General features: G+C 36.8%; 1 protein-coding gene across 1 annotated transcript; it reads left to right on the forward strand.

Moving 5' to 3' along the window:
• Positions 1-219: 219 nt before the first annotated feature.
• Positions 220-3,193, forward strand: LOC122413348 (uncharacterized). The gene is made up of 10 exons (XM_043423636.1): positions 220-326; positions 431-550; positions 1,241-1,399; positions 1,475-1,555; positions 1,693-1,765; positions 1,947-2,024; positions 2,205-2,261; positions 2,724-2,780; positions 2,878-2,952; positions 3,075-3,193. Exons 3-10 carry the CDS (start codon positions 1,340-1,342, stop codon positions 3,191-3,193), a joined length of 600 nt encoding a protein of 199 aa, XP_043279571.1. The 5' UTR covers positions 220-326; positions 431-550; positions 1,241-1,339.
• The last annotated feature ends 7,852 nt before the right edge of the window (positions 3,194-11,045 follow it).

The raw sequence follows: 11,045 nt of genomic DNA on the forward strand, positions 1-11,045 counted from the left end.
TCAAAGCCCTCGGTTTGCACCACGCTATTCGTACAAACGAGGAAGCAAAGATTTTTTTTAAAAAGGTTTTGGCTTTAGCTTACTTGCCAGCCCATCTTATTGACAATAAATTCCGGGATCTTAAAAATGGTTTGTCGGTTTCGATGAAACGCCGTTTCAGCCAGTTTTGCGCTTATTACACCCGTTATTGGATTGGCTGGGGATAGTTTCATCAGAGGGATTCAGCGTATACGGACTCAGCCGCCGGACCAATAACATCATCGAATCTTACCACAGTCGACTGCAGCATCGGATGGAGACTCGTCCAGGTCCGTGGGATTTTGTGTGTAAGTATAACCTTTACTTGATTGAATGCAATTACATGCATGACACTCACATCTACAATAAAGGGACTAGACATGATTAATATTGATTATATTTTTTGTAACAGGTAAACTGCTGAAACTTCAAGCAGACGTGAAAGCCGACATCGCACGTTTAAGGAACAACGTGCAAATCGGCAGGCATGCACGATATTCGACCGTTTTCAAACAGAAACAATTGATAAAAGGTAAGTCCCCATGGAAGCTTTTCCATTTTCGATACACAATACCAATATTTATTAAAAGTATGATGCTCAGTATTTCGAAGGGTGCGTAAGACTCGAGCGCTCGCATCGTTTAAGGAGGGTAACTGCATTCGTCAAAATGATAAGAAATTGATCAAATTTGGTGATAATGTTCTTCAATATCAAGTGCGAAGACACAATTTTTTTCAAAATTTTCTTCTGTTTAGTTATCGAGTAATTACGCATTAAAGCAGATTTCTTATGCCCGGAATGTATACCTATATATATGGAAACGCTATGCTTATACACGTGAACTTTTGTGATCAATTACTTGATAACTGTACAGAAGAAAAATCTTAAAAAAATTGTATTGTCAAATTTGGCACTAAAGAATATGTTCACCAAATTTTATTAAATTCTTATCATTTTGAAATTTGTAATGTATTTAACATGGTTTAGCATGGCAACATTGTATCGTCGCTATCCACCCTCCTTAAAGCGTTTATATGTGTTCGACTTGTACGTGCATGGTTCAAAATACAACCGTCGATCGGTAAAAATTTGCAGTGCCAAGTTGAATAGTATGTAAACGCTATAAACATCGAAATCGAACACACCCATATTATTCGATATTGTTGGTATATTTGTATTTATAATTGAGCAATATTAGTAAAGATATTCTCATTTCTGTAGCGTGGCGTGAACTCCATACGCTGGAAATCACTGTAGATGAATTCCTTGATATGGCGGCTGCCTTAAAAGGGCACGTGGAGATCGTCATGGCTCAACAGAATGAGGAGGAAAATGATGAGAATAATGAAATGCAGGAACGTCCACCGACTAGACACTCAGGTACAATTGTTTGTTGAAGCAAACTCAAGCTAAAAAACCATTCTTCAAAAAACAATTCTTTCGAAATAATTCCAGACCCAGATTTCGAGCAAGAAATATTTGAAGACGATCCCCCTCGATGGCTTCTCGATAATGTTGTTGAACCATCACCAAATGGTAAATAACATGTATTGGTTCGATGAAATAAGAGATTTCTGAACATTCTAATATGATGCAGTTCTCGCTAATGGGACAGAATCCACTTGAATAAATATTAAAACTAGAATAAAAGCTTAACATCAATTTATTTGCAGATTCTCCCGATGACGGTCTTGACGTTATCTCAAGTGACGGGTCTGCCTATAGTTGAATTCTTCAATGAACAAGGTAGAGTGAAAATCTAAACCTAACGCTGTTGTAGAGATTAAGTCATTTCTATGAATAGTGAGAATCTTTTCTACTAAATGCTGATAGTAATTTTTTACCGTGCCATTTCCCTAGTTATTTTTGAATTTTTTATTTGACCAATAGTCTCATATGCAATTAGTCCGTAAACTTTTTTCTGTAGAAGACGATCCACCAGAGATGGAAATTCCTCATGACATCGAAAGACCGAGAACGGTCTCACTCGAACTGAACAATATCGGTAATTTTTTTTTATGAAAACAGAAGATTAGTTTTTTCCATGACTTCTTTGGTTCAATTAAATCGTATTCAAATTTTTGATAAGACCAACATTCAAAAGGATTCATTTTGATCATTTTTTTTAAATATATCACGCTAGTTGATAGAATAAAATGGAGTCTTTTAAATTTATGCCCTATAGAAGAAGTCATGCAGACCGACGACGAATCGCGTCAACCTTTGCCGCTAGCAACAAACGGTAATGTTTGTTTTTAGTCGTTTTTATAACTATTATCAAAATATCCGTTCAATATGTAATTCATTATGTAACTACTTTCGTAATTTTTTTTCTTCGTATAAGATGACCAGCAATTGAGAATTGTAAACGATTTTGAAGGAGTAAGGGCCGAATCGCTTCAAAATAACAGTATCGGTAACAAATTTTTGTCTTTTACAGTTTCAAAGCAACTCCTAGACCTAATTCTATTTTAATTTGTTGGAAAGACTTTCACAAAATTGTAGAATGCTACAATTGCTGGTGACCGTCATGCTAACATAATGCACTTGTATATAAGTCGAAAAAGTTTTCTTCGTGATTTTGTCGAAGCATCGAAATCATGCTCATATTTTTCAATATTACAACTTTCGAAAGAGTTAATTTTGAAAATTTCACATAATTGATAGCAAACTAATTGGGTCTCATGATTTTTTGTCTCCGTAGAAGAAATCCTCGACATTGATGAAAGCTCGCATGGATCATTGTTATTTGTAAATAATGGTAATTTTTCACGATACTATTTTCATAAACATTATAGAGGTATTTGTCGATCTGTAATTTAATGTCTAATTTCTTTTAAACGCTTATTTTATCACAGAAAACGATCCGAAATCGAGAGATCTGAGGAATGTTGAAGGAACGACACCAGAAGCAACGCAGCCCGGTAATAACGGTAATTATTGTCAATTTATTGGAAAATATACAAAATTTTTCGATCAACGACTTAATTGATATCGATAATGCTTCAATCTAACAAGTTTTGGGATAATATTAATATGAATGTGATAACTCTAGGTTGGATTCGAAGACCAAGAAAGCGAAGAAGAGGGAACAACACGAACCAACCTCCCTCTGTTCTTACAACTCAATCGACAGCTAATCGCCAGAAGCGAAATAGGCGAAGAAAAGGTTAAATATAACATTGAAGAAAATTTATGATTTGGAGATTTAAAAATGACTGATAAAACTTTCAGAGATGAGAAAATAAGCTATACCGCAACGGCGTAATGTAGCCAACGCTGAATCGGAGCAGCTCCAGGCTCGATTGATAGCAGCAGAGAATCGCCTGCAGAGCGTGGAAAATAATGGTAACAGTATCGTTGTTAATTACTTTAGTATTAAATGAGTTGGACTGTGCGAAAAAAAGATCAATTAATTTTTCGATTAATCAATGTTTTCGATCGATTTCTGATTTGTCGGGATTTTTTATTTGGCTATTTTTTACGATTGAACAACTAGTTGGATTTATCACAGTGTTCCATCCCCTTATTACACGCTTTTTCTCGAAACACTGGGGGTTGAAATACAAAAATGTTAATATTTTCTTTAGAGAACTGAAAACAGGAAATTCCTTTTTCGGAAATACATGTAATGTTTTTTAAAAACGACAGAAATTAAGCACTTCACTACATTTTCATGTTATTGTCATTTTTATTGACAACGAAATTAAACCGTTACATTTTCCCCTGGAACTCTACATCTTTGATAAAAAGTTAGTTTAATTATTATCCAATTATAATTACTTTTTATCATTGGTTGTGGATTATTATTAATTACGTCCATACAGTACATAATAATTAACCTGGAGCTTCTGCAAAGAAAGAAGACCCGAACATTTGGACCTTGATCTTGAAAATGTGTAATTTATCTAGATTTGAAAAAGCGAAGAAATCGAAAATCGGATCATTACTTTTATGTAAAACTAACACTGTTTTTCTCGTATAGGAACATGGCAAAAACATTAATTATTGTTTTTTGAGGCGCCGGGTGTTTTTTATCTGTAGTTACATGGAAACCGATAATAGTTGCTATTTGGCGTTTCTGTTTCAACGCCTATTATTGCTGTTTCATTGACTAATAGCGTACAAGGAGAGGATTCTAGAAAGAGTAACAAATTCATTTGGTTGTTCAATTAGGAACAATAGCCAAATCGAGAAATCTCGGAATACGTATCCGTATATTTTCTTACCTAGAAAACCCATGAAGACTTTACAGGAATTGAAAAGATGAATATTTGAATAGTGGCAGTGATGTGAAAATGCGCACTATATTGGTTACGATAAAAAAATCACAAATTTATATAAATTTCCATAAGTGAATGTGATCGTGTACAAATACACTCAAATTAGGTTCCTACTTAATGGAGAAGAATTTTAATGTCATCGGGTTGAAGCATTTAAATAAAAGATTCAAAATGAACCGTTAAAACTTAGCACCCCGGAAATCTTACTCTCCCGTGAAATAAATTTATCAGTAAAACAGTTGGTTGAAGTTTCAATTCGTCGATCAATTGGTTAATCGATAAAACAATCAATTAATTAGCTCAATAAATCGCACAGCCTTTATCAGAAGTCAACCATATTGAATTTACACTTTAAAATTTTTTGTTTCTATAGACGAGGGTTGTTGACTATATGACAAACTCGAATTAGATTGTTGTAATCATTTTTGCATCCATTGTGAAAAACGACGTTAATCAGGCTCCAGTTCTAGAAATTCTGCTTGCAAAAAGAGAGCACTCACACTATTTTAGTAATGTACTTTTGTTCGCAATGATGTTTTTACCACTACACACTGTTCTTTTCTGACTTGAGTCATTTTATGTCAATTCAACAAATACAATCAAGAATTTTGAAAATCTAAGAATTCGAGGGTAATTATATCAATAGTTATTTCCTTAAAATATATATAGTATATCATCATCACACACCAGATAATGGATACACAAGAAAAGAAATATATCAACCTATTTTTTTTTTTTAAAGCGTAATCTGTAACTTAATTTTACTACTTCCGTACTTTAGATATGAGAAAAACTTCCAGTTACCTTCTTACAATTTCAATGACATTAAATGACTCGCACTTGCAATGACGTTGACGTTTCAAGGAAAATAGGGATGTAATATTTAAAATAATGGCCAATAATAATTGATCTGGATACTATATCATTCTGAAATATTTGTTCGTCTTATGTAGCTTGGCGTAAGGATGCTGCCATGACTCTTGATTCAGTTACATAATTTGAATATCTATTACGAGGCAAGGTGACTAGTACGAATTGGATGGGTTTTGTGATGTTCTTTTTGTCACCACATTTTTATCGCTTTTAATGTACCTTGCCGTCAAGCACTAGATCCATGAGCCGTTTTTCTTCGGAGTCCTTTTCCGAGTTAATGTTTCAAATTGATTCAAGAGTCACGAGCAAACACAGCGAGGATGACTATTTTCTGGATAAGAATAAATTTTAATGGATTCTCAAAGAAATGCAGTAACAAAGTAGAATTAATTGTATTCAGTCAAACATCGTACTATTTTGACATTTCAACAGAAGGGCCCCCCTTGATGTGCTCATTTAATCCACAATTTTGATTGAACATTTATTTGTTTATGTCGATGTTATTATTATTATATATGAATCATATATGAAATCTAAATGTTTGAGATGAGCACTCGAAAGCTTTAGGTCAATTCTATTATAACAACACTAATGCAAAGTAGCTAAGTCGATTTAAGATACTCCAATTTTTCTCCTTTCTTGAAGCGTCAATATAATTACACCGTCGTTCACGTTGAACGTTATTGTATTTTACAGTGTGTACTCCTTGGTACAATTCATTTTACAGACTTGTGTAAGGTGTGCTTTCTCGTAAGGGCAACACATCTGTATTTGCCATGCGGGCACTGTTGCTGCTGCGCTTAATGCGCCAACAGATTATGGACGGTGTTTGGAGATCGACGATGTCCTATTTGTAGGTCGGAGGCTCCTCGGAGAATTTTCCAAGCGGGGGAGTGTTGAAAAATATATCGATGTATCAATAAAATAAATTACAGAAAAATATTGTTGTGTTTTACGTATACCCACATAGGTTTGGTTGTAAAATACCCATTTACAGTAGTAAAAAAATCAAGGAAGGCAACAATTTTCAACATTTCAGAGCAATTTTCAAGTACCATACGGCGAATAATGGCTCTACAAGCATTCGAAGGCTCACTATTTCATTAGTTTTCAAGGCCTGACTTCAGCACATTTTATCTTTAATTGATTCATCAAAAAAACTAAGAGATTCAAGTTTCATCATTTGTTCAGAAAAATTTCTTTTTTGAGCTGTTTTTTTTATAAAATGAAAAAATCTTTTTCTCCACAAAGAACCCGATAGCTTTTTTGTCAAGATTTTTGTAAAATTATGAAATATATTTTTTCCCCATGATTTTCACATATATTACTTCGATCATGACTTGGAGTGGCAAAAAGTTTTTATTCTTACAATTTTTTAGATTAATTCCGATCACCTCCATGAGAAAAACTGCAGCTGCTTATATAGATTCTAAGCTGCGCAGTTGGAATACGATTATGAATTTCAATTAACACTTCGTCTGCAAATCTGGGTCGTTCGTGTCCGAAAAGAGCTTTCAAGAGAAAATTGGGCAGGGCGCTTATATTCAGAAAATTTTCTGAGTGTATTAAGGAGGTTGAAGCGTATCTTATGTTAAAACTATTTTCCAACTTTGTACATCAAAATTTTTTAAACAGGAAGCTTAAGACAATATTAAACTTCTGGCGGGATATGCCGATGATTCACCGTCGTGAAATTGAGATATTTATTGTTGAAGTTTGCAATTTTTTGAAAGCTTCCATAAGAGCCCCTGTTTAACCTTGTCATTTTCAACAATGAATGTCTCGATTACTAGGCGGTGAAACCTCTCCAAATTTTTCACACATAATTAAGCGCTATTCAAGAAGATTCACGTTAATTTTCAATTTATTAATTTGGAATAATAAAATCTAATGTATTTTTCGTATGATGTCCTATATATATCGCTTCAACTTCCTTAAGGGGGTGAAAGTAATGGCTGGACGTGAAAAACCAACCTTTGCAGACGAAGGGTTAAATTCACAACCTATCGTTCCTTTGAATTACTAAACATTTCGTCATTGAAAAACTCTATACTCTTCTATTTAAGTCTTTCAACACGTGCATTTTCCATACACTACACCATAAAAGTATGCGAAAGAGATTCTAACTTGATGGCAAAGAAACGGATTAGGCCATTTCAAGGTTCGCATAACATGTTTGATATACATAGTTATAGTAAACATCAGGCAGCGACTGGGATAAAACAGTTGAATATTTCGCCACCAGAGGTCAGGGTGAACTGGTGATCCCCAATTTCAACCATCGCCATTTTGACTTTCGCCTTTTCAAGCCATCGCTATTCTGCATATCTAGGTTTTATAGGCTCGAAAAATTCATTTTCGATTTTTGGCTACTCTGTATTCTGGTCTGTCTATAAAACGATTACTCTCCATTTTGAAATCGAAAATATGAACTTTCGACATTCGTACAGTCTGTAAAAATTGCATTCGAAATGAAAACTATCAAAATATCAATTTTCGAGTAAACACAGATTCAAAGGAGGAATATTCGATTAAACACGTAATCTTCTAAATAGTCGATCGGGAATAAGAACTTCGAATTACTTATTTTTCTCCATTCTGATATTACAACTTCAAAAATTTTGAAATATCGACCGTTCTACAATTCGGTTATTCGATATATTTAACCCCACCCGAGCTTGATGATGATGATGACGATGATGACGATAATTTGGAATCAGCTGAGGATGTTGATAATTTGATACATGAATATTTGGGTTTACTGCGTAGTAATAACAAAACAAGATTAGATGGCGTGTATGGAGTACGAAATCTTGCTCAAAACAGATTAATGATTGGTGATTCACCAATTCATTTCCAACTCGATCATATAGTGGTTGGAGATGAAAAATATCCCAAAAGTATTGGCTTGGTGGAACTGTTGTTTAAAAAAGAGCCCGAACTCAAATATGTAACACCAAATGACTTGGAGAAATATCAGAAAATTGTCATCACAACGAATGCTCATAAAAAATTTTATAAACGCACGGGTGCAGTACGTCAGGATAAGAATAGTAAATTTAAAAATTATATATCCCAAATGCTCGGTAGCAACGATAAGAAAGGTGGTGCTCTGCCTAAGTATAAGGTAGCACGAAAGCATACCTCTGTCGACTATGTTCATTGGGATGATCCGAATGAACTAGTGGATCGTCTTCGCTTATTGCTCGCATCGCAAGCTGCTGAAAACTCATCACATTCGAATGAAATCATATCGATTATCGAGGAATTGCGTGAAGCTGAAATCATTTATTAACATGTGAGGACTAGCTTTCATCCGCATTCCCAACATGAGCGTCGATGTGTTTGGACGAAAATTGAGTAGACGTGGTGCAGGTCCTCCGGGTAAACCAGGTGCTGGGTTCAATAAAACCCCAGACGGTCATTTTAATTTGGAACGAAAACGATTGGGAAACGTTGGCGAGCCAGTAAATGCTGGAGATGTTGTAACACTCGGTGTATTGAACAGTCGCATTAACTCTATGATTCGTAGTGCAACTCATACAACGAATCAAAAGTGTATATCGGGTCTGTCTACTCTAGAAAAGCGTGTAAAGATGATTTCACCACTCTAGGCAAGGAGATGAAAAATTTGGAAAGGACTATCGCGAAGCAAATAAAAAATGATCTCGCCATCCTATACAATGAGATGAAAGATTTGGAAAGTGCGATCGCGAAGCTTAAAAAGTGACTTTAAACGAGACAATCAAACGGACGTGAAACGAAAGTAGTAGGTGGCACACTATGGCGACCCCCACTCCTACCCCCCCTCCTTTCCCCCACTAGGCCGAGCGGCCGGCGTTGTGGGCAAGAGGTTTGCGGGTGTGCGGAGGGGGGTGAGCGTGTCGTCATAGTGTGCCACCTTTTTTTTCTCCGTATATATATATTTCAGCTCTTATTAATTTTTACAATTTTGGTTATAATATGGTACATAATTCACAATACATATAGTAGTAGGGGGTATTTTTTTGAGGATATTTTTTGGTGGATATTTTTGGTTTTTTCGGTCGTTTTCACGACGGTGTCGATGACCATGGAGTGGTGGTTTACGAGGTGTGTTGCTGAGATGGTCCGACGATGCTGTAACACGGGCGATAGAGATACCATAATGTGAGAGAGGCTCGTGTACATTTGGGAGTGTTCAGATGGTTGATAAATGAGTTTTTGCCCCATAACCTGTTTATGATCATTCTTCAGCAGGTTTGAACTCCAATCTGTTGAGTTTCGTGCCGTGGTACACCATGATTAATTTTTTGTTTGAGGCTGCTTCGCACATCTGCTGGAATAAACCGCTCTTATCTTCGAAAACTTTGACGAATCTTGTCGGTAGGAAGCATGTAAATGTGCTGTCCACGTCCATGGCAATTCGCTTGCCCCATTTCGTTTCGACGATTCGAATACATGTGATGCGGTAATCTTTGGCGAGTTCAAGCTCGGCCAGTTTTTTGACGGGGCGGATGGACTCCAAAAGGCCTGTTTGATTGACGAGCGTGAAATCCATTGTTCAGATCGAGTTTTTTTATGGCCACTGTTAAAGCGCGGGGTTCTGATATCTCGCGTATTCTTGCTTTAAACGTTGCAATATCGTGCAAAAAGATATCTAAGCGTACTTTCAATTCACGTCGTTTACTAGTGCGGCGACTTGGGAGCACTGTCTGATCATCAGAGAGCTCAAATGATTTAAACCTCCTGTTTGGTAGATCCATATCCCTACCTCGAATGCAGAAAAGAGCTGACAACAATCTTTTGATGTAGCATCTCCCACCATTGCCACAGGGCGGCAATGGTGGGAGAAATCCGCCAATACCTTGGCGGAGGTATTGGTTTACCATGACCCCGACCGTCGCTAGCATAAGTCAGCATTTATAAGATAACGAAATGTGAGAATGAGATCAGCGGCAATGCGCGTAAAGACGCGCATTGCCGCACAGGATGATTTTTTGATACCGGTTGCTCTTCCCTCTTCCCGTTGCTCCACCGTTAATAAACCAGCAGTCCAGGACGTAGTGGTTCTGTACTCCCACAAGGCGCTGGAACGATCGTTATGAGAAAGCCATTTTTTTAATCACACAGCGCTATTGAGAGCACACTTGAACGAGGTGTTTTTGTGTAGTAAGCTGTGAAATATGCAAAAAGTGCTGCTCTCGGGGAGGTTACGAGACGGTGGTTCTTCGTCCTCCTCTAGATTTATAACGAAGCAGTCTGTTAGCTGTGTCAAATATGCGGCTGCATCAGACCCTCTTGTAAACAGGCGATCGGATTGTACCGCAATTTGCTTTAAAGTAGCTTCGACCGCACGTAAAGATGTTTCACCCTCGGACCAGTCTATACCGTGATGATTGCACTTTAGCCAGGTGTTTTGTCGTTTCACACTAGGAGGCAGCACGTTATAAACGTGAGGCGGTGATATGACCCAGTGTGCTAAGTAAGATGTTTTCACAGAGACCACGGCAATTTCTTTAGGCACGAAGTTATTATATTTATCCTTCAGGCCTTGTATATCAACGACGATGTTCATGATGCCTCCCGATCAACGTAAAGTCTCAAGCCTTGAGCGCCGACTGACGATGAGCGTTGAACGCTCTGCAGCTGCATTAGAGACAACAGCGCTGATCGTCAGCGAAATCTGACATCCGACCCACGTCACCACTCGTACAATTTTCGCCGAAAGAAACGGGATAGGAGACAGACACAGGATTTTAAAACGGCGCGTGTGATTCTTGTTGAAAGCAACGAGACAGTCGTTAGAAGTAGTATTTAAAATTTTATTATCATGTAATTACCGAGAACGAGAGCAACAATGCTGTATACAATGTAAATGCTTAATCCTA

The sequence above is a fragment of the Venturia canescens genome, chromosome 7 (genome assembly GCF_019457755.1).
Source record: "Venturia canescens isolate UGA chromosome 7, ASM1945775v1, whole genome shotgun sequence".
NCBI classification, from domain to species: domain Eukaryota; kingdom Metazoa; phylum Arthropoda; class Insecta; order Hymenoptera; family Ichneumonidae; genus Venturia; species Venturia canescens.